At 36.5% G+C, this 24,851-nt stretch overlaps 1 protein-coding gene across 1 annotated transcript in view; it reads left to right on the forward strand.

Moving 5' to 3' along the window:
- Positions 1-24,851, forward strand: part of GRB14 (growth factor receptor bound protein 14) — a 54,458-nt gene that overhangs the window by 21,768 nt on the left and 7,839 nt on the right. The window contains exons 3-9 of the mRNA XM_026037250.1: positions 8,124-8,280; positions 13,050-13,171; positions 14,487-14,561; positions 20,767-20,904; positions 21,979-22,089; positions 22,288-22,383; positions 22,547-22,627. Of these exons, the coding sequence (XP_025893035.1) occupies positions 8,124-8,280; positions 13,050-13,171; positions 14,487-14,561; positions 20,767-20,904; positions 21,979-22,089; positions 22,288-22,383; positions 22,547-22,627 (780 nt within the window). The remainder of the gene's footprint in view (positions 1-8,123; positions 8,281-13,049; positions 13,172-14,486; positions 14,562-20,766; positions 20,905-21,978; positions 22,090-22,287; positions 22,384-22,546; positions 22,628-24,851) is intronic.

Raw genomic sequence — 24,851 nt, forward strand, 5'->3', positions numbered from 1 at the left:
TAGCAAAAAAAAAAAAAAAAAAAAAAGCGCCCTAGGAAGCAAATGGGCTTTTCCTCTTTCCCAGGCCTCAACAGAAGCCTATGCTGTATGCACATGAGGGAATAGACTAAGCCTCATTCCTCCATTTCCATTAAAATATATAAAATATATTTTAAATACTGGCTGGTTTTACTCCTCACTTTCAATCTCACCACTTTTTAAAGTAGAACTTTTATCTCACCTGTAAAAAAAGTAGATCTGGGAACATATTCTTCCATATCTTGCATGAATAATTAATGCAAATAAATCATTTAGCTACTCTTCAGTGTGTTTATCTCACATAAATGATCCTTTGACTGCTTAATCGTCTGGCAAATCTGCTAATTTTCTTTCATTCCTGCTATTCAATAGAATTCTATTATTTGAAATTTTTCTCAATGCTGTTTTGTCTGTATTCTTTAAATTTCCTCACAGCTTTCTTAGCTTCTCATACACATCCTTGCGGTTGTATTTGAAATGCCTCTTTACCTGCTTTTGTTTTGAATTTCCATTGTCTGAAAAAATCTCTGACAAGAATAATTTGAGACTTTCAATTTAAATAAATTGTTCCTTTTTCCCCCTTTGCTTTCCTTACAAAATTCTTTTGAAGGGCCTGATTGTGATTTCTGCTTTTATAGATCTCTTTGTATTTCTTACACCTGGTTTGGTCCTTTGTTGTGCTGATGGCTGTTGATGATAAATCTTTCACTTCCTAGATTTAGTGTACATTTCATTTATTACTGCAATTCTTAAATTATGTTGAACTTCACAAAGTGACTGTTGTTATTCAGTTGTGCAATTATAGTAGCTTTCTGAACAGAGTATTATTTATCATATAGTTAAGAATAACTTCACTTTTTGCTCAGAAAAATAGTTGTACTATGAGTTAATTGTCCAAAGTGCGGAATTTGCTTTCTCTAGGAATTTGCTTTGCCTTTTGTTCGGGTTTATATGGAAAACTAAAATAATTTCTAACTATTTTACTAGTCTCTTTTTGTTTCTACTGACCAATATTGGAATAAAAGACATGTATCAACTTTAGGATTAATACTGACATTTATATTGTAACTCTCCTATTGCCTTTTAAGCCTTGTTTCTCTTCAGTTACACTGATGTTGTCTTTGAGATGATTGCATGTCAGCATTGTCCTCGATCTGCCATTTTTTAACATCATAATGTGACAGTCATAACCTCAGTTTGAAAGAACTTTGCTAGTATAGTTTTGTACATAGCTTAGTATAATTTGGAGATCTGCATAATTTAACCTCCCTTTTTATAATACAACATATTTACACATCTAAAGCAGTATTCATACGAGGAAGTATAAATCCTTTACAATTCTTAATGAGTTCAATCTGTTTTCCTGCAGTACAGAAATAGATTTCAATTCCACTGCCCCATTTTACAAAAGGAACCTAAGGGACTAATAAGGACTTCCTCAAAATCAGGTGTAAAATACATTTCTTAAAGCTAAGAGTTAGGCCATTTTTTGCCTACAGACAATCTCAGATTCTTGTTGTTGTTACTTGACCCACTTTTTCTTCTTTTTTATTTTTTTTTCCGGTTTTCCATTCATGGCATGGTCAGTTTTGTGATGAATTAAGTAGGACTGTAAGAGTTGGGAGAGGCCTGGCTATATGGACTAGCCAGCATAGACTGTAATATGCTAATGCTATGGAAAATAAATGGAATTTTTCTGGTTCATAATATTCCCATAAAGTTACTGTTAATTTATACATATTAGGAATACATTCTGAATTCCAACCTGTTTGTTTGATCTAGAAAAAAAATGTCTTTTGAGGAAAAGAAATCATGAATTGCTAAAGAAATCTAGCTTGTCAGTGGTCTTATATTTGAATAAAGGCTGGAAGATGATGTTAATTCTTCTCTTTGAAATGTTATATTTAAAATTTTTGGATTCTGAAAGCAAAATGACACTTTGCTAAGTCATGACAGGAAAATAGCCAATTTTTCTAGACTTTGCTCTTCTTTTCTTGGCACTTTATTTTCATTGCTAAGCAGACACATAATTGATTATTATTGATTTTTACATCTTTTAATGCTTCTTGTGGAATCATAACTCAATCTATCAGTAGTAGATAAATGCGTATAAAGCTTACACTTTTGGTTGCATGAGAGAATGTTTCCCTCACACTTCAGCCGACTTCACGTTTGCTGTTCTTTTAATCAGCAAATACGTGGTTTTTCTTTTTGTTCGTACTTTTTTTTTTTTTTTTTTAAATTGATCTCCCAAGCCTTTTATATGCATCTTCACAAAATATACAAGTTCTTAACTTCTCCTACAAATCTAGAAAGTTCTACTGAAAATACAGTAAATATACAGAGGTATTTATGAGACAAATTTCTGAAAGGCCCTATGTGTTTAACTGTTGCAGTGATGAAGAGAACAATTGCTTTCAAATGGCTAGCTAGATTTTGTCATTGTGCACTGCTTTTTTTGACAGATAGTGTTCTACAAACTGTAAGAATCATTTCCACATGGCAGCCACCACTTTGAAGGGAATATTGGAAGCTGACGTTTTACCTTTAGATCGGGTTATCCAAAGGGAAATTTTTGCATTTGATAGTGAAGGCAGTGGACTTTTTGCCCACCTTTTTTTCTTTTTTAAACTATTCTTAATTAAATATATCCTTAAATATTTTTGTGAATGCGGGATTTCATTGTTTCTCACAAAATGATCCTTAGAAACAACACAGGGGTCTGCTAGAAGTTACAAAACAGTACAAAACACTAGAAATTTCCAAGTGTTTCCACTGTATTTCAAATGCACTCCAAATTTCATTTCTGTCTGCCAGTATCAGTAAATAAAAAACTTGTCAGGGAGAGTACAAGGTTGGAAATTGGAGAACAAATGCTCTAGAGAAACAGCCTGTTAGTTAACACTAAAGACGGAGGTGAGCACTGTATCAAGCAGGATCTCAGGGGAAGCAAAGCACCCTGGAGTGTAAGACTTCTTAAGCTCTGGTTTTGCCTACAATAACTGTGCACTTAACATAAATGTGACTGAGATTGTAATGTAAGTATAAAATGGGCAATGTTTTATTCATAGGGGAAAATAATTATGGAAATGGAAAGCCATAGTTAGATACCTATACTCTTATAAATAAAAGTGGCCTCATTTTTGGAGGTGCAGATCATCACTGTCTTCATGGGTGTGTGGTTGCAGTAAGTCGTCTATACATCAAGTCATTTTTGATGGATACAGGCACCTAAATATGGATTCAATGTGCTGAGCTTAGGCAAATTTTTTTTTTTTTTTCTTTTTTTGGTTTTACCTGGCTTTCTTCACACTTCAGGACTTAGCTTGAAATTTGAAACTCTTGAGGGCAGGGTATGGTCTTTCCATATGTTTATATAGTCTCTGCAGATTGGTGCTTCCAAAACAGATGGTTTGAAAATTCTGAAGAATCAGATTTGGACACTTACTATACAAAACACATTACTGAGTTATTGTAGTGGAGATGATGTTGAGTAAAGCAAGCTGGAGGGAGTATCATCCAACCTGCTCTTGCACATCCCTTTCCCACACAGATTATCTTGTGCTTTCATCTAGTTTTCTGCTTTGATAGAGTTTGATTTCTTTTTTTTTTCCCTAATCAATTTGCAGTGTCATAGCTAGTGCTTGCTTTTCTGTTTTGTCTTAAGTTCTAGATTATATTTGTCCATATTGATTTCACATTCTGAGCTAAGTGAAATACAAACAATATACAAACACATTTATTTTGAAGTAAGGGTAGCAAGTTAATTTCTGGAGGGATAAGGATGAGTTGTACGTACTGGTTTTTAATATGTTGAAAAACAGAAAGAGGACACTGAGGAAAGGTGTACCTCTTTACCTGGCTGCATTGGCAGTGAAAATCTTTAGTGTCTGTCATGGCCAGCTGTGTGCTTTCCTCTTAGAAAAAGATTCTGGAGTTGCTAATTTCTTATTTGCACTGGCTTAAAATTAAAACTATTGCGATGTTTATTTTTCTGGCCTAGACAAGATCTAAAGTCTCCGTATTTATAAACAAAGGCCAAAAATAAGAAGAACTGAGTGCGACTGATGCAGCTTTTTCTAACAGTCTACCAGGTGTAGTCAAGGCAAATTACATAGATTACTTTAGGACAAAGCTTGAGAGGGTATGCTAATGAAAACAGTAATGACAGCTTGTTCTCAGCTAGCAGCTCTTTTCATGTGTGCTATTTCTGAAACAGTTTTTCAAGGGGGAAAAAAAAATGGAAATTGCTGGGGATGACTGGCCAGTATAAGGAATAGTGATGGATATTAAAAAAGAGGGAGAAAGGGGGTGGAAAAAGCGATCTGGTCACTAAAACATTCTCATCCTTTCAAGGAGCCAGTACAACTGCATCTTTAACATAATCCTGCCACCTTTTAATTCTTACAACATCTTCTACTTTGGGGAGAAGGAGTATTTATTGCCACGCATTTCCAGGGAAAAATGAGACTTCGCATTATTTTCTTGCATGCAGTCCATTCCCTTTGGAAAAAATATGTTGCCAACAAATCCTGCCTTAGAATGTGCTTCAAACACAAACAGGAAAGTGCAGGCTGAACAGCTTTTTCTAATTAAAAAAACTCAAAGGTCACTCTAACCTGATGAGATTTACACTGTTACACTTAATTCATTAAACCCAAACTCTAATAGAAGTTCAGAAGGGTCTATTAGGTGACTACTTGCCTCCTGTCTTTTGCTGTGTCTAGATCCCTTGTAAAGAACAGAAAAATGGCACTGCATTTCTGTGTTTTATAAGGTGGCACATGTCATAGCCATGAGCTGGGGTAGTCAGTTGCCCTAGCTTATGGAGGATTTATTTCTCTGTCCTGAGAAAGCCAAGTGGGGAAACTTGGGGAGAATACAAACTCTGCTTTTTTTTTTTTTTTTTTTTTTTTTTTTTTTTGGTGTTTTTTTTTTTTTTTTTTTTTTTTTTTTTTTTTTTTTAGCTGTAGTCCAAGGCCACCTTCAAGGCTTTCCTCTCCCCAAGTCGAATGGCTGCAGGCAGCTCATTATCATGACTTGTGTTGCTGTCTGCAGCATTTTAAAAAGTCTATTTCTGTTTCTTCAGCAATGAGAGCCTAGTCACCTGCACTGCAACTCTTAACTCTTTTAAAAAGAATTGCTGTAAAAGTCTCTGTTGGGCCTCAACACAGCTGTACGTGTTTGTGCTATAAAAGGAGCACAGCACCTAAACTGATGAATACCTTCAGAAAACTGTAGCTGCTAGAACATGCCAGCAATGTCCTTAGCCAGGGCCCTGCTATGGGAAAGCTGAACTCACATCCTGGCTCTATTGCAAGAATGTTGAGAAATATAAGCAAAATCATTGTACTTCTCTTTGCTTCTTTTTCCCTCCTAAAATTTCCCTCTTTCCCAGCACTTAGTGGAGAGTCAGCTGAGGCTGTTCCTGTGCCTTGGTATTGCCCAGAATAGGACATATTTTAAGGTCAGGGGATGCTGTTTTGTCTGTGCACCCAATGCACCATGCCAGCCACCTCTTCTGATGTGATCTTTGATTCCTCACAATATTGCAGAATGCAAAAAGATTCATGTCGTTTATTCCAGACTTTGGAACATTTTGTGTGACTGGGGCAGGGGGTTGGTAAGCAAGCTGTGTGTGGAAAAGACCATACAGCAAGCAGCCTACTTTGCTACCAGTTCAACTTGTTTAACAATGGGAATGCTGCCAAAGAGGCTGAATCTTACAAAATCAGCTGTAGCAATCATTTGTTGTTGTTTCACCAGTATTGATTATTTAATTTGCTTTTGATGTGGTATCCTTCCATGCAAGTACTTGGCTGTAGCATAGCATATGCTTGTGGAGATTTAGGACTGCCTTTCTGCTAGACCTGCATGTGTTGCATCGAAGGCTCTACTTGGAGGGCGCTCGTTCGTGAGCAAAGGGACGTTTTCAGCAGTGAGAAGTCTGCTGTTTGCTTCATCCCAGGGCTTGGTGCTGTTTGGGCAAGACTGGTTGAATGTTATGGAAGACTTCTGAGCTGTCACTGTTTATGCACTAACATTAAAGGAAATTATCATGGATTTCCAGCTGATTTAAAATGCTGGGCTAAATATTGAAACAGAACTGCTGTCTATGTAGTTCCTTAGAGAAATGCAAGTTCTTGGAAATAATTTAATCTGTATGTATTTACAAATGGAGTCCACTTGCCTTGTTCTGGTGTTAAGACACCATAGGAGTGCTGGCCCAAGCTTTTTTTTTTTTTTTTTTGCCTTCTCATGGGAAGCAAGCAGGCTGCAGGAGATGCAGCTACAAATTCTTGCTGACCTTCCCACTCACTCTGGCACAGAGCAACTGGCCACTCGAGACAGAACCGCATTGTTGACTGCTCACTGGATGCTCAAAACTAGCTTTAGTTTAGTACGACAGCAAGAGAAGACAGGCTTAAAACATCATGCCTGCTTGTATTTAAAGTAGGAACTTGTGTCTTGATGTTTAATGAAGGGTTTACAGTGGCATGGAGGCTTGATAAGTGAATTTCAGATGAGGTGTATAGTATACACTGATGGATGTGCTTTCCAGCATAACCCAAATAAACTACAAGGAGGGTTTCTGGAATGAATTAAGAATATCCTATCTGGAGGCCCTTTGTCATTAGGATGTCTGTGCTTTGCTGGCAGGGTAATTTAACCTATGCTGAGTTCCCTGCTACTGTAGCTGGACATGCAGAAGTGAACGGTGTTGCACAAGAACACGACACGCTGCAGGTGCTACGTAAAGACTGTGAGGGCAATAAAATAAAGCAATATGCTGAATTGCTTGGTCTAGTGCTACTTCAAGCTACTAGAAAATGTAAATATTGAAAAGTCTTGTTCTTATTAACTCATTAATGAATGCATTCATATCCCTATCTCAAAGACTTTTAACTGGCTTTCAGGTGAAAATACTTGCTTGGAAACAGAAAATAAGAGTAAAAATGATGCTGTGTTTCTGAGTACCTAGAAGACCTTTATGACATGTTTAGTGTTGCATCACATCCTCTACACCTACTTCATATGTTTACCTGACTGTTTTTGATCACAACAAAGTTTCAAACATCTGTTTTCTTTTAGGGACTACTTCAATATTTCAACATATAGTACAACATGAAAGAGATGATCCTAGTGCCAAGAGCCTCTGTACTTTTCACTGTTTGTGTTTGGGCCATTTTTAAAAAATGAGAAAGAAAAAAGCATAACAGAGAATGTGTGTTTCTTGACTGTTGTTTAGGAATACAAAGTTATTTTCTACTGTTATACCAAAAAAGTTTTTTTTTTTTTGACTTCAAGAACTTAATGCAAACCCCTTTCTTAGGACTCTGCAATGTGTACTAGTATTGAAAAATAAGAATTTCTTGTGAAATCTGAAAGTTAAAATGTAAGTCATGAAAGTTTGCATTGCTTCCATTCCTGCTCATTCCCAACATCCTTTATGCAATAAACTGAGATAAAACATGACAAAAACTGTCTACTTTGTATTAAGTTTTTGTATATACATTTTCTGAAACATTGTATTTGCTTTCCTGATCCTGCATATTATTGTAGCTCTTTTCCATGCATGCTATTGTTTTTCTGTATATGTGTGTATATACATATGTATTATATATACCTTTTACTCATACCCTTGTCAAAATTTGAAGTAGCTTTGTAGAATTTGTTTAAGAAATTATGAGTATCTTGAATTTGGTGTTTCTGAACTATATCAAATCTTTCTATATTTTTGCATTAATGAAGTTCCTCAATTTTACTGTTCATGCACCGTGGTTTTATCTTTAACTTATGTAAGAATATAATGTTTCACCATATTTAGCTATCTCTCTTTTACAACTTCTTTTTAAAGTGGCTGCACTAATCTGCTCAGTATACTGTGCCAAAAGATGTCCACTAACCAAATTTAGACTGAGTCTGCTTGGCTCAGCTGTTTTGTTCTCAATTACATCATTGCTCACAGGGGAAATAGCTGTCTTTTACATGCATAAGATGCAATGCTAGTTCTTGTCTCAGTCATGAAATTGGGAGAGGAACCAAAAAATAACATTATGTTAATTGGATGTTTATGGATGTTTCAGCTTTTCTGTTTATTGCAGGTAATTAAAGTGTATAGTGAAGATGACACTAGCAGAGCTTTGGAAGTACCCAGTGATATAACAGCCAGGGATCTATGCCAGCTGTTAATATTGAAGAATCACTATATTGATGACCACAGCTGGACTCTGTTTGAACAACTTACTCACAGAGGTTTAGGTAAGACTAATGCAATATAAAGTTATGGCATTAAATGAGGGTGTTTTGGTTTTTTTGTAGAAGTAAAATTCTGATAGAAAGACTTGGAAACAATGCCTAATCAAATTTTGTCTCTCCCACAGTAGAAAGAGGAGAAAGTGGTGGGCATTGTGTGAAGGTTTTATTGTTTTCGGGCAATTGTTAGTTTTAGTATGACAGCTCAGCTGTAAAAATCTGCACAAGTGATTTGGAAGACACGTGCCATGTCACTGCAAATTCTTTCTGGCTCTTGCTTGCTCTTTCTTTGGTATTTCTTCCTGCTTTCGCCTGTATCTTCTGCTTATCTCTAGCAAGGGTTTGAATATTTTCATTGCAAATAAAATCTTTGTTATTCCCGACACATCTGACATCAAGGACAGAAAGCGGTCACATAGTGCTATGCTATCTGGACAACAGGGCTCTGTTTTCAGAAACAACATTGAATATTCTCCTTCAGTCCTGTTAGCTTGGCTAGATTTATTGTGCAGTCTGGAACAGGACTTTTTTTTTTTTTTCTTCTCAGGTTTCCAGTTATGCACCAATACAATTGCGTTGTAGAGATTTTATGGTTAATTAATTTGTGGCTTTAGGTTGCAACTATAACTTTGAATTTTGGCCTCCTGTAATGTATGCACATAAGTTTGCAGCACATTAAGGCAAATAATAACTAAAGCATGTTAAATACAGGAGGAAAGGGCATATGTTTGCAGACACACACACACACACACACACACACACACAAAAAAAAAAAAAAAAAAGAAAAAAAAAAGGCAGAGCAAAGATTGCACTCAGCAAAGGATAGTTTAGGTGCCTAGTTCCAGAAAGTACTTCCAGAAAGTAGCGGTAAACTTTTCCTCTAATTGGACAATCTTGTTTTCCTTTACAGCATTACTTTTCCCTATTCTATTTTAATTGCTTTTGTTTGGAGATTTTATCAGAAAAATCTTCCAAAGACAGATAAAAAAGTATGTGTTTTTATTTTATAATCACTTAAAGTGTCCATATAATTCTTAAGCTTTGGTACTGTGCTAGAGTAGCAAAGCTGATGCTCCTCCTTCTGCAGCATTCTTAGCTGCCAATGCAAAGATGTGTGGCTTGAGAAAGAAAGTTTTGGGGCCTCCCTGCATTCTAAAGTAGATAGCCTCAATTCTCAGAAGAGGCATGACTGCTATATGGTTACTGTAATATTGTGGATGCAAAAATAAGTTTGAAAGCTGTTTTCATGCTACCTCTGTGTGTATTCGTCTAGGGAATCTGGACTCATGTATTTATATAAAATAAGCTTGACTGTGCAGCTCAGACTGCATTAGCTTTAACAGCAGTATTTTAAGGATGAACTACAAAAGCTAAAATGGTTGGCTGCCCTTTTCTACCCCTTTATCCTATGAAGGCAGCCACAAATATTTTTCAAAAAAAAATCTTGCTTTGTAACATTTCAAAGATATTTATAACCTTTTGCACTGAATGTATCAGTTGTAAGATGCTTCCAGCTCAGAGTAAGGTCAGAGTTAAATCTAGGTCGAGACTGTAAATGGCTGACTGCTACAGAAGAGGAGGTAAAAAAAATAGCTTCAGAAAACAGTACTCCATAAATAGTAGAAGTGTTTTCTGTATCTTGTAGTGTGGCTAATGCTTAAATAGCGAAGTAATTATTGAAGAAAACACTTTTATCAAACTATGCTTGAACAACTGCAGTATTGTTTCTTTGGGTTTCTTTATTTGCACAATATACATCCTGTCAAATAGTTTGCATCAATCTAAAAGACTTATTGGATGGTTTCATTATCAAACCATTAATGAAAATGCATTTTCATAAACTTTTGGAATTCTTGAAATTGGTTGTATATTCATAGTGTCAAAATATTTTAAAAGAGTTTCTTCAGTATATCTTGTGAACCATAATGTTTAATATATTTAAGAAACACCTTGTAGTAACAAATTACAAATTATTTGTTACAGTAAACAAATTGTTTCCTGTTGGCCTACTGTTTGGCTTTGCTGGTTGCAACATCGTAATGTGCTATATTAGTTAGCTTTGAACCAGCAATCCTGAGCTCTCCACATAGTCTTCTAATCTATCTAGCTCCCTTTTGGATGTAATTTTAGAGAACGACAAAATGTTCATTTTAAAAACAAATCATATCTTAGATGACAAAGATTGGAAATCAACATTACTACCCAAGGGAAGAAGCAAGTTGAGATAGTTTCTATTTTCATAATACTTAAAAATAATGGATTTGTTATGGTAGTCAGATTTGTGTGTGTGTGTGTGAGAGAGGTTTAACATTGATTTTGATTTCCATTAAGAATATTTTTAAGCACTTGGGTGAATAGCCTGAAAAAAATACTTTTCAAAGGACGATTTAGTTGTGTGGTTTATCCTTGGAAATTGGGACACTTTTTTCAGTCCTCAAATAAAATGAATGAATAGCGAAGGGAGAAGTACCCTAAGTGACTGGTAAATCATGAATTAATGAACATTTTGTTAAATATCTAAACAGCTGTGCAGGCCGGACGCTAATTACCTCACTGGTGTATGCCCGTGTGGCCGCGCAGGTTCCCCGCACGCGAAACCCGCAACAGAGCGAGACGCGTGTAATTCGTGCCAGGAGCTGCTCTCGGCCCGCCCGCCTCTGCAGGGCGAGGCGGTGAAAGGGCGGCCGTTGGCGCCGCCGGACGCGGGCGGAGCGGGGCGGCCGTTGCGCGGCCGTTGCGCGGCCGTTAGGACCGTTAGCCGGGGCGGTGGAGCCCCGCGCAGGCGCCCTGTGTGCTCCGCGCTGCGCCACCGGGGGCCGCTGTTGCTCCTCGCAGGAGCCCGCGCGGCGGTAACGGCTGGAGCGGCGCCTTGCCCGAGCGCGGGCGCTGCTGTTGGGCGCGCTGCGCCGGGGCTGGAAAGCTTCGGCTTCTCTGGTTTTCGGATGAATCCTTGGATGTTTCCCGATGTTGGGTGCCTCCATTTAGCGTGCACTAACCGGAGGCAGCAGAATGATATGTCCACTCCCTGCTCCCTGCGTGCCTGCCTGGGCTGTGCCTGAGTGAGCTTCCCCAGTGCTTCTCCCTTTCCCAGGATAGCACTTTCTTGCCCGTCATAATCGCCCTTTCCAATGGAGCAGTTTTCAAATGTTGGTTGCATGCATTTTCCATACGCAGTTCATGAGCTGTTTTGCCTTGCCCTTCACTGTTGAGGCTTTCATGGACCCAAGGTTTCTTTCCCCAGTTACAGAAACTTATTACTTTGGACTGTGGCAGTTGCTCGTCTGTGTTAAGTAGTAGCATTTCTGCTGATTGTGTACTGGTTTACAGTGTACAGAGGGGAAGGTCGGGACTTTGCAGGGCTAGCCAAAACTAAGGAGAAGCTTTCTCATGGCAGCACTTGGTAGTTTGACTACAGGACCATGTTTTGGAGCGCCCTAACTGAGTGTCCCAGTTCCCGTGAGAAGCTGAATTAATTGTAAAATGTTATATAATATGACACCTTAAAATACATATATTCTCATCCTTCCCCATCCATTGGGGTGATGCAGAATGTCCTATTTTTGGACCAAGAATTCTTGAGGAAATGGTATTTCCTTAAATGTCATGATGCCAACCATTCAGGAGTTTTAAATGTCATGCTGGTAGAGAGCTTTCTCTCTCTGTAAAACTGGACGGGAAAAGAAAGAAAAAGGAGGAAAAAAAAAAGGAAAAAACGCTGCTTTTGAGTAAGTGCTTCTGTCCTTCAGTGTCTCTTTTCTTCTAGTATTGAAGAATGTGTTTCAGAGTAGCAGCCTGCCCGAGCTTTACAAATGCAGAGGTTTTGAAAATTTTAAAAATGCTTTAATTCTTCATTTGCTTTAATTATTCTAGTTAAAAATGTAAGTTTATTGCTGAATTCCTAGTGCCTGACTTTATGGACTTGAGAGCTGTACAAGCCTGTTTTATTTAGGTTTGCTGGCAGGGAATTTCCAGAAGAACAAGCTTATAGGTTTGCAGCTAGAATAAGGCTCTTACCCATCAGACTGGACAGTGTGGAAGCACTAAGTGGTGATGGATGAAAGAGGTAGCAAAGAAAGATGAATAAAAGCAGGCTGTAATTCTAATTACAGGCTTTAATTATTTCAAATTTGCGATTTGATTTTTGCTTCTTAGAAGGCTGGGCTCACAATACTTCTAGAGATTGAAAGTGAGGTGCTCTGCCTTTCCAGGGACACCTGCAAAATCCCACTCTTTATGTTTATGTAATGATATGCCTAATGTAAGTGGAAAAAATATTTAAGTTTCTACTTTTAATGTGCTATGATAATTTCAAAAGTCTTTAACATCAGGCAGTTAGATGAGAACATTAGTGCTCATTTCAAATATGGAACCATTACAGTGGATTTTAAAATGTGGTTAGAGAATTGCATGGGTTACATGGTTTTATAATATGTCTTTTAATTGTCTTTTCCATTTAAAAGCATGATCAGAATTGGATGTTAGAAGAACATGTTTGGCAGAGAGACATACTATTAGTTTGTAATTCATTTGTTAGAATGTAATTTAAATTTGGAGGTGCTGATGACCATTTAAATAAAATCGACAACTTTGTAAAACTCCATCTTGTTCTTGTTGGTTCAAGTCCAAAACACAGTACAAGCGGCCATCAAAATGATATACTTATTTGGAAGCATATTTTTCCTTATGATGATTTGACAAACTTATGAGGTTTTTTTTTTTTTTTTTTTTTTTTGATAATAGAAATAAAAAAACAAGTTATGTGTCTCCTTTTACAGGAAGAGCAATAGAGGATCATGAATTAGTAATGGAAGTCCAGTCAAACTGGGGAATAGAAGAGGAAAGCAGACTGTATTTTAGAAAATACTATGCCAAATATGAATTTTTTAAGAATCCAGTGGTAAGTCATAACACCATCTCTGTGAAGTGATGCAATTGCTACGATGCAAAGTGAAATACTCTCAGCAGAGATAGGCAGAGTGTAAAGCTTTAAGTGTAATATGGGTCAGAGTGAATGACTGGGAGACGGGGTATAGGAAAGTATTGTAATGTGTGTAGCTATTGGTAGCTCTGCTTTTTAAACACTCATGTTCATACCCTTCAGGGAGGGGGCAGAGGTCTATTTAGCTTGAAATTTGTGCACAAACGTATAATAAAATGGGAAATTTGAGGTAATTAGAAATTCTTGAACATTTTAAAATAATAAAATTTTGAAGGTTTTACTGCTCTAAATGAGATTTCCAACAGCAAAACCAACAGCAAAATATGAAACAATTTTTTTTCCTTGCCCCATCTCTGTTTCTCTGGACAAATCACAAAGATGTTGCTGTGTAATGGTTGACTGATGACAGACTTGCAGCTTTGAATAACATCAGTTGTTGTGGCTCATCAGAGTCATTATTCCTGTTGAGTTATTCTTTGAGGTGCTTAGAAAAGGGGTAATTAGAAAGCTTTGTCAGAAAAGGGTGAATATGAATTAATCCTACTAATAGTTCTGCTTTACTAAAAATGGATGTCAGTGGGCAGTGAGCATTCCCAATGGTTAAGGGAATATTTAGCTTGGAAATTGGAAAACGTTATTAATAATGGTCAGATTCTTTGCTGATTCATGTCTGCAGAACTACACTGAGTTCACCAGCTGCAGAGCTAGCCTAGAAATTACCGCTTGAAGTTTATTTGACAATGAAAATGGTACTTTAAATATGGATTTTTTTAGGCACATTATGTTGGCATAGTCACATTTTGGTGGTTAATTCATGCTCATGTTATATGAAATCAAGTTTTCTATTAGTGGAAAATATGCAATATTTTACTGGGATTCTAATGTAATAAAAACAACAGAAAGCATTATCTTTTTCAATGTGTTAGTGTATATCCTCCCTAACTTGTAGATTGTTGTAGGCAAGTCTTGTCTGTTAACAGTGAGAGAAGCTACTATCAGAAAACCAACACTGAGGGCCAAGATTTGACTTTCATTTTGGCATGAAATTCTCTTGCTTCCAGAGTCCATTGATGATTTTTCAAAATTCTAAGTTTTTCACAGATAATATATACGATGTCACAAATTTAGGAAGAAAAAGGTAAACTAGAATTATTGGATCAGAGAAACAGCCATGTCTTACACAGCATTGAGAAGGTTTTTTTTATGTCCAAAAGAGGTAACAAGTTTTATATTTATTTTTACAGAACTTTGATACAAATTATTGTCTTTACAGAGCTTTTTTCCAGATCATATGATGTCTTTTTCAAGTGAGACCAGTGCAGCTATAAGCCATTCTGGGATACTACAGGTGTGTAATCGTGACATGAAGACAAGCTGGTATAGCTCAGAACTTCCAAATGTCTGCCAGAAATAAATGTGTATCTCTCTCAAATCTGCCATTAGTTTCTGAATGATGAAAACATGGCTAGTAACTTTTTTTTTCCTTGTGAAATTATGTCTCCCCTCTAAAAAGTTTCTGTGTGAGCACACTTACAAAATTGCATGCAGGAATACAGAAAAGGACAGAATTCAGTAAACATGGTAATAACTTTGGGTATTTCACAGGAAAGATTGTGTTTCCTTAGAATGCGAAGTCTGTATTATTGGCACATACTTAACAGCAGGCCTTGCTAGAATATTGAGGAATCTGTAAGTGATACAAATTCATGTAAAAAAAGAGTTAAATAGTTGAACTTGATGAAGAGAAAATTTAGACTGGCTTGTGTGATTTGTTAGCTTGAAGGCTACTGTACCCTTCCAAAAAAATGGTAGGTCACTCAGTGTTAGTCATCTTTTAAGTGGACACGAGATTTTTTACAATAAATTTACAGTGGAAATAATTTTACAGAATGACCATATCAGGGATCATCATTTTACTTCTCAAACAGCGGAAAAATGAGTAATAAAGGTGGAAATGTGCACATCACTCTTGTTTGCTTGTCATTGGAACAAATTAATTAATAGAAGAACTTTAGCTGTCTTAAGACAACAACCTAATGTGCCAATTTTGAGGATAAAGAATGATTGGAAAGGCAATATAATAAGACTTTATGGTAGACTAAAATAAATATAGAAATTATGTATTTTTTCTCATTTATTTCATTAATTATACCTTAGCATATACCAGAATGTGAAACTTTGAAAGCAATTTTCTGTATCAAACAGTTTTATCCTTATAGAAGGAATTGTTAAAGTCAGGAGGCTTAGGTGCCTCAAATATGTTTAAAAAAAAAAAAAAAAAGTTCCAATTTAAATTTAAATGACGCATTCTAGATGCCGTAAATCATGTTTACAAACCTAAATAAAAGTTTTAACTTTAGAAGATGCTACACATTTACACATCTATTAAAAATAGCTTGCTTTTGCTACCTAAATATAGATTATACACTCTGATTTTGAAAACATTATCTCTTATGTTAATAGAATTTAGTATTTTTTCTCTCAAAATTGATCTGATAATTTGAAAAAGATGATAAAGATTTCTGCATTGAAACTGCTTGTCATGTACCCTTGCTATTCTCTGTGTACTGCTTGAAGCTCCTTAAACCCTTGAAATAGAACCTGTATGTGACATGGAGAATATGTGCAGAGCTTGTGGGAAAGATAGAGAATCATTCTAAAAATATATAGTTACATCTGATTTTTATTGGTTGAAAAATTTGTTATGAGCTCTCCTCTATTGCTGTTTCCCATTTTATTTTCTATTTAACTATATTTGATCTAATAAGACTTACTAGACACAAAGATCTAATAAGCCTTACTAGATTCTGTAGCTCGGGCAGCTATCACGCACATTTCGGCAGAAGCTGTTCAGCTGGTTGCTTACAGTGTGTTGCTATTTCCTTAGGAAACTTTCGTTAAGGCAAGTTAATGGGCTTGAGTTGTTATTTGTGCTATGCTAGGTCAAGTATCAAGAGAGACATTAGTTTTAACAACTCAGTGCTTACAAGTGATTAAAAATTGCTTCTGATACTTTTACAGCTTTATATGGACTGAGCTGTAAGAAAGGAAAGTGTTTTTCAAGTATTTTCTTTCTCTTTCCTTGAAAGACAAAAATTAAGCATTTTGACGGATGTGTTCAAATCAGATGACCAGAACTGCCTAACCTCCTCCAAATTTACATGTCCCCCATCTGTGTAGGAGGTGTTTTGTAAAACCACAATCTAAATTATAACAAATCTCTGTTTATACTCGAGAGAGAGATTTCTTCTCTGCCATGAAGATCTCTGATGTAAGAAAGTAAAGTAGTATGTTACTATGTGTATTGGGTTAGAGCTGCTCTGAGAGACAACATTGTGTGCGTGCATATAGAGGTCATCAGTATGGTCATTTGTCACTTGTTTTTTTCTTTTCCAAACCGAACATCTTAAGATATGTTAAAAATCAATGTAGTAAGTAGATTTTGATATGAGGTCTCTCCAGACATAAAAAAAAAAAAAAAAAAAAAAACTATCATTTTTGCTTTTATTGTTTTTCTTTAAGGATCTATCTCTCATAGATGGAACACAATTAAACCACCCAGTCTAATTAGAAATGAAACTGATGTTGTTACCTGTAATTTAAGATGGGACTTGTGTCTTGTCCAAAATATCTGCTAATCTATTTTTTGAACTTTCAGTTTTGTTTATTCCTTTTTTTTTTTTTTTTTTTTGTTAAGCAGAATATAAGCCACTGTTTTAGCAATCCCACACCTTCAAAGTAAAGGTCAAAATTACTTGGGCAATTATGCCTTTTCTGGTTTTACTTTAGCAGTAGTCCTATTTCTTCCCCCTCCTTCCTCACCCTTGCCTTTCAATAGATGTGATTGATATGCAGGTTCCGTAGGTGGGCTTGAAGTTCAGAGCATAAGTCTTATTTTGACCAATTTAGCTGCTTCTTTCTAATAGCTTTTTAAGTATAATGTGAATACATTAAAAAAAATGTAGATAGCACATGTCCAAGCCATCTTCCAGAGCAATGAAAAACCTTTCACCCGATAGAGAATGTATTAGAGAAAGGAGCATAATCTTTCCTAGATAAATATAAAATGTTATATATGCAAAAATTAAGTAAAGACAGAATAGAATTTAAAAGGACAAGCCCTATGGATTTTAGAAAAGGTAGAATTATTGATACATTCTCTTCTGTTCCCTTCTCTTATTTCCTTCTCTACACCCTTCCCTAAGTATTATTAGTTGTTCTCTTTCTCTACCTTCAGAGATTTAAGATTACAACTTCCTTCCCCTTAACCTCTGTGCAAATCCCTTTTTCTCAGCCCACTTTATCATCCCACTCCATTCCAGTTCCTGTTCCCTGTTTTTTTGGGCTGGCATTTCCGCACACTGAATTTCAGTCTCATATCAGACTCCCAGACATGTCCTATCTGGTCCTCTGATCTCCCTATTGGGTTTTGCTGGCCTTTCTCGTGGGCTGATTCACTGAAATTAACTGGGATGGAGAAAGAACTGAGAATCATTATTAGTTCATGACTGGGTTTGCCTGCTGCCCACTCAGTGGCCAGCTCAGGCCGCTGGTTTGGAAGAAATCCTGCTCATGCCCAGTGGCATTGGGATGGTCATCGCCTGGTCCCAATCTGAAGAAATTGGCCATCAAATTCAAATTTGAGTCATGGAGCCTTAAGAAAGTGACAGATGCTCTGACTTTCAACAAGAGAAAGCTCTGCTCAAGAAGCACCCACCGTGGGAGACCTTCTCTCCACTACTGCAGCTGCTGTTTTGGTGAGAATAAATGTTGGAGGTGCAGACAAAAAGTTGTGTGCTTGGAAGTGCAACTTTTGATCCTTATGTTCCATTCAGGAACATCTAGGCTTTCTGCTCCTTTTGCGATTATATTAATCCAAGACAGAAGGATGTGCTTCCTGTTCAGTTGGGCTTTTAGTTGTTTTTTTGTTTTGTTTGTGTTCCATTGTTTTTTCTTTTTTCCTCACTTTGTAGTTTAGGTTGGTTTGAAGTTGGTTGATTTTACAGCTATTGAAATCATAATACAGTCATTGGTACTGTCATCTATTAGTGTCTGAAGGACATGGTGACATTTAATGCCACTGTATATGCCATTTAGAGCGCATTTAAGGGCACTGCTTATTTCTACACATTGTGTAACTGACAACCCTTGTGTGTTGCATACAGTCTTCTTAGCTCTCTCTACCTATATGCAAGGCTTTTTGTATTTTCTCCTGTACAAACATGGAAATAAGCTTAAAATAACCTTTAGTCTTGTGTATACTTCCATTAACAATGGCAAAGCTCCTAAGAAGGTCTCTATTTCTACCATCTTTAGTGGTAGGTTTTATTAAAGAAATTTGACTTTTTTTTTTTTTTCAGAGTGATTCTCCCTCCGAAATACTTTTTTCCCATGTGACTGTCAATGGTTTCGACTACTGCTTGTTCATGTTATATTTTCTCCCAGTGCACTCAGCTGTGTTAGAGAGATTAGGCGAATTAAGGATTACCTTTCTCCTAGTGTTATTTCTACCATAATTTAATTGATAACCTGGGAACAAAGCTGATAGTTGAAGCTGAGCTTTGTGTTGGTCATCCAGCTGGGCCTGCAGAGTAAGAAGTGTCTTTTACATAAGTGCCCTTTCTGTTGGAAGGGCTCGTGGCAGGAATCCTGGGCAAGATACATGGGCAGACAAGGGGCTGACATTTCATTTCGCCTTTAGCAGAGGCACTAAAGCCCAAAGAGATACTCCTTTTGTTTTATATATATTGACCCTATTTAGATTACCCTAAAACTTCTATTTGACTTTATTTATAGAGTTAAAAGGCTGCACTGAAAAAAAGTGAAGTGTTTTATATTCACTGCCAGTAAACCTGTTTGTGTGTGGTAAATGGGAAGATTAACAGACTGTAACACATAGCAGGACCTACCTGTCTGCTTTGGTATGGCTGAAATAGCTTCGAGTGCAGTTGTACACGGAATGTGACAGCAGCACGTGTCGATGGATATACCTGTCTTTCAGCAAGGCAAAGCCCTCAGGTTTGAGGAGCCGCGAAGCCTTCGTGACGCGTCCTTAGCTGCGGGCTGTGCCTGCGAGGCCCTCCCTCTCCGGCCAAGCCTGCCCGCTGCTGCATTCACACCCGCTAAATTTAATTAACTCGGCAGGAGCTGCGTGTGCTGCAGTCATGCATCTGACATGCAGCAACAAGACTGAAAATTACCTTATCTTGTTTGGGCTCTAGTATTTAGTGATAAAAGAACGTGACATTTGTCCAAGATCACGTTCACTTTATCATTTGCTGTGAGCCTAAATAGTATTTATGATACTGCAGGCTGTCTGGCGCTGGGATGCTCGACAGGCTCTCTGATAAAACCTGTGTTCTCAAATAAAAGCAGGAAATAGGAACAAACACTTTGTGCGTGTTTGTACATGCATGTGCTCACACACAAATGCATGTACAGCTTTTGTGGCATTTACAGAAACTGGAAAACACTAGGTTAGTATTCATAAATATGAGCTGGAGGTCTGAGTGGTTATTGTCTTTGTTTTTAAGAGGAATAGAAATTAATATGTTGCATGAAATTAAAATACCTAATTATTTGCCCAATTTTAGATGCTTTTGTATCCTGACAGACTGAAATCATGTGTGTTCTTTATCTTAGCAAAATATCAGCTATGCTGGACTCTGAACAATGTCTGTTTGCAATGACTAAAAAGAAGCCATTGAATAACCTAGCTGGTGTCACTCGCAGTAGTGTGAGAGTTAGCATTTCTGTCTTCCTTGTTCTGCTGATGGGCATTTCCAAGGTTTGTGACAGTTCATACCTGCCTCTTGCAATTTTGGATGCAAAATAGCTGATACCTATTTGAGGTTTAAGCCTTCTATATATATACATTTATAATATATATATCAGAAAGAAGAAAAGCTTCTGGTATGACTTTCTAAGTTCTCTCTATGATGTGATGTTCAGCAGAGCCAGTGCCTCTTGGAGGCAAGTCCATCCTGTCTTGTACTTGAGTTAGATAAACCTGCTATTTAAGCACCACTTCAGACCTTAAAACCTTTGAGCTCTTCTCCTTTGGGTAAGATCTTGGTCAGGCTGAGGGTAGAACTCCTGGGCTGTGTCGTCTTGCGACTTGTTTGCCAAATTCATTTTAGTTTGGGCCAGTTCCCTTATCTGACTAGTAACACCAGGGAGGGGATGGCATTTTTTTTTCCGTTTATGACATTGATTTTCAGTTTACATAAAAATGGCTCTGAGGCATGGGACCAGCCTTCTTAAACTGGTTTCACTGCAGATGACAACTTATTGCATAATTAATGCTCTCATTTCAAACCATATGTTCCCTGTAAATACCCAACACTCTGCATACCTTGGAGTTATGTAACATCCTGCATGTCTTAAATCAGAGGTAGACTTAATGAGATTAGATGTAATAGTAGTTGAAATAATGTGGTATGATAGTTGGTTTAGGGATATATTCCTCATAGACTTGTGTGAGCTCATTAATAAAACAGAAAGGAGATTTTGGATTAAAAAATAAATATAAAGCATATCTGTTTTTCTTTCAGATTTTTCTAAACTCCAGCACATATCCTGAAATTCATGGTTTCTTGCATGCAAAGGAACAGGGGAAAAAGTCATGGAAAAAAATGTACTTCCTTCTGCGAAGATCTGGTCTTTATTTTTCCACTAAAGGTACATCAAAGGTAAGGGGGGGAAAAAAAGGTACAAAGTTAGAACAAATACTTATGATTTGCTGTAATATCGACCTAAACTTAAATTTCAAATTTTAAACTATAGTGTTCAAAAGGCACAACTTTTCCATTTATTATATATACAATATATGGAGAGACTGTGGAATAAAACCAGGAAAACATTGTCTCGGGAAAAGTAGATTTTGTTTTGTTTTTTTCCTGATTAGTTTGCTTTATTCTGGTTATGTGTAGTTAATATCTTTCCAATCAGTTAACACTGTATATTTTTAAAATGAGTTTTCAAATAGTTGTTAAAAATATTGAAATTTTAGCAGGAGCTCTGAAAGATATACACAATAGTTCATTATCAGAAGAAAACTAAAAGTAAACCAAATTAAAAGTAGAGTATAAAAAGATTTTATAGGAACATTTTTGGAAATCTAGTTTTTCATTTTATATTCAATCTTTTGATGGTAGTAGTGTTAACCTGAATATGGCACACCGCATACAATGTAGATGAGACTTCTTTTATGTAAACCATTTAAAAGCAAGTTTTCTTTGTGTTGGTCTGTATTTTCTGTGTTGACTGTCATGGACTTCCCTGAACTACATTTGTGTCCTTCAGCAAATATTTTTTGTTTGCTTCCTGGACTTAACTGACCTTGGAGGATGGATGCAATGCTTAGAAACAGTACTGGACAATAGTTATTATAGTATGCTGTGTTTTTTTTTCACATTCTGAAAGTATATTTTATTTTGCTGTTCAAAATGCATAGTGAATTCACAACTTTCAGTCATACTTAGTAGTATTGTGGTTTCTATCTAGTGGATATTTTCCTAGAAATCAAATCACTTTCATTGTCATTTTTTTTTTTCCTCTTTGTGAAAGAAGGAATTCCTTGACTAGTTTGAGGAAGTGAATCTTGAGTTGTCGATGTCTAGATTTCCTGAGACAATGTTACAGTTAAAGCCACTCTATGTAAGACCATACTTTGGAACAGGACAACTACTCTACTGTTCTCCGTTTCTTATCTGGGGAAGCTGGCTAAAGATAGTCTAATTTTATTACATCATTCTTCTTTTTAGGAACCAAGGCATCTGCAGTTTTTCTGTGAATTCAGCAATAGTGATATGTACATGTCTTTGACAGGCAAAAAGATATCTGGATCACCAACAAACTACGGATTCTGCTTTAAGGTACAAGCTTATTATTCTTATATGTGTTAAAGCAAGCCACAGATTTTAGGTAAGCGCAAGTTTCTTTGAAATTTCTGAAAATAATCTTCAGGTGTCTATTATAAAATAGGAGAATTAGTGGCTTTTATTTCAACAGGTATTATCTTCAAGATATGCATTAATGATAAAAAAAAAAAAAAATGTGCTGTGGCCTTCTAGCCTAACAAATCAGGAGGAACGAGAGACGTGAAACAGCTTTGTGCAGATGATGAGCAAAGTAGGACCTGCTGGATGACAGCAGTTAGGTTGCTTAAGGTAAATTTTTTTTAAGGCTTCTCTTCTCTTTGTCTCAAAACAGAAAGACCGAATTCCTGGAATTGTAGTAGGGGATGGAAGGATGGCGGGGGGGGGGGGGGGGGGAAGTTTACTTGGCTTGGGATTGTAGTTTAAAATACTAACTGTTATTTTCTGATTGTAGTACGGGATGCAACTGTATCAGAATTACATGCAACCTTATCAAGTTAGAAGTGGCTGCAGCCCTTTGAATATGACACCTATGGTATGTCCCACAGTATGTTCATGAATGAATTGCGCTGTTTCTGCCATCATGCTATTTTTAAGTAACTTTTGTCAGTTACGCTACAGACCTGATCCTGTAAATCTCCGTATGTGTGAATGCCTGCTGAAATCTTTAGGGATGTTAGGGTAGACTAGACAGCTAATTATTTAATTTACTTAATTAATACAAATCTGGTAGCTCAGACCAGTTAACAGGCTTTTTCCCCCGCTGTCAAATCTGCAATATTTTGAGATTTTTGTTGCTTATCATCACTGCATCAAAGAATGGAAAGGGGATTTTAAAAACAGAGCAGTGAAACTGTAACTGAATTAAAAAGAAGCCCAGTTTTTAAAGTTGGAAATGCTGTAAATTATTAATAAGTGAACTTTAATAAATGCTTTTCAGTATACAATAATACTTGCCTTCTATTTGTTAAAAATGGTTAAGTACCTAAGATGAATTTTAGCTGATATGATACTGCCTGGACCTCAGAGGGACACCATAATTTGGCAGAACTGGATTTTGGAGGAGCAGCAGCTTATAATAATAGAGAATGTTTGTCTGCAGAGTCAGATAGCTAGGATTGGATTTGAGTGTCCTTCTCTTTAAAGCCTTGCCTTCCTCATCCTAGGCCTTTGTGAGTCTCATTTAACCTCAGTTCTTTTTCCTAGACCTTTCCTTAGTGACTTTAAATCTCTTTTTGTTTGATTAATTTAGGTAAGAATCATTTATTGCCAGGACTTCTTGTGATGATGATCTTGCAGTCTTGGTTTTGGTTTTGTTTGTTCTTTTTTGAATTTTTCTTGTATCTCTTGTTGATGAAGGGCCTAAAATATGTAACTGCCTTTATGGGTATTCATGAGAAAATTGTTTTCCATAATACTGCTAATAGGTATGGCTTCAATATTGTGCTCAATGCACTAGCTGTGTTCTTACTTGCTGTTACATGTAGCTGTAGCAATAGCCAGCTGTTTCTTTTAGAGTTGACCTGGGAGCCATTCATGTTTGTTTGTTTTTCCTCTGCTTTCACTGCAACATGAATTTTAGCTCATGTAGATTATAGCACAAATTGCCACTGTGACCAGGATTAAGCCTAGCACTGCCTTCTGCCTGTGTCTGGATGTCAAACTAACCAGCAGATTTGAAAAACTTAGGACTTAAGTATTGAAATTGCTGAATGTAGTTCTTAGGAGAATCAATTCAAAGTTTCACATTTCTGAATAGTTCACAACTATCTCGGCTGCAAGGAGTTCCCTACACTTCCCTAAAGAGACACAAACATCTCTTCTTATTTTGCCCTTGTTTTCCGCTCTTAAAAAGGTTTTTTTGGAGGTTAAAGATATTCAGGCAGACCTTTTGCTTAAGCTACAGTGTCAAGAGTTGTAGCAAACAGCAGATTTTTTTGCTCCCATTTCTAGTTATCGTAGAGGAATCTATCTGTAACCAAATGGAAACTGGACTAGAGAAGCTGAACCAGAAAGCTTTCTTCCCTCTACTGGAATCTGTGAATCTTACCTTCTAGATATTTCTTTCATTTATAGAATTATAAAATGTTTTTAAATTATTTGATATCCCAGTGCCTGCCAGAGTTTAAGCCATTATAATTGATATCAAACTTGATTATATAAACCTCGTTTTTTGTATAACAGATTGCTGAACTTAAAGGTTGTTTTGTCAAATGCTAATACTTAATGTAATTCTGTTGTTATACACTTGATGAAAACCAAAACAAACAAAAAAACCCTAATTCTTATTTAATAGTATGTCCTATAGTTGTTGAATCTGTGTCTGTTCCATGATGGGAGTTCAAAGGAAAACATTAAATAGTTCTTAAAATCTATGGAAATAGTTGTTTTCTGTCCTTAAATGTGGTAATTTTAGAAAGTTTATTTAGAAAATGTATTAAGTTTTATTTATAGCAAAATATTTCAAATCTTTATTTTTTTATCTGACTGTTCTATTGAAGTATTTTATTTTTCTAGTGTCTGCTACTTCAACAGCTTAATATCAGCTTCCTGACTTGTTTTGACGTGCAAAGGGATAGATAGTTTTAGTTAAAAATATAAGCAATGTTTATGGTAAAGCGATGTACTCATTATTCATCACAGTGATGCTGAAAGATGATCTCTCCTACCAAACTGGAAAATGGAGCTTTGCAGGAGCATACAAAAATTACACTTGTTCCCCAGAGTAAAAACAAATTTGGCTTTGATAGGAAGCATTG

This window comes from Nothoprocta perdicaria, unplaced genomic scaffold, assembly GCF_003342845.1.
Source record: "Nothoprocta perdicaria isolate Ctin4 unplaced genomic scaffold, notPer1 scaffold_0, whole genome shotgun sequence".
Classification (NCBI taxonomy): Eukaryota; Metazoa; Chordata; class Aves; order Tinamiformes; family Tinamidae; genus Nothoprocta; species Nothoprocta perdicaria.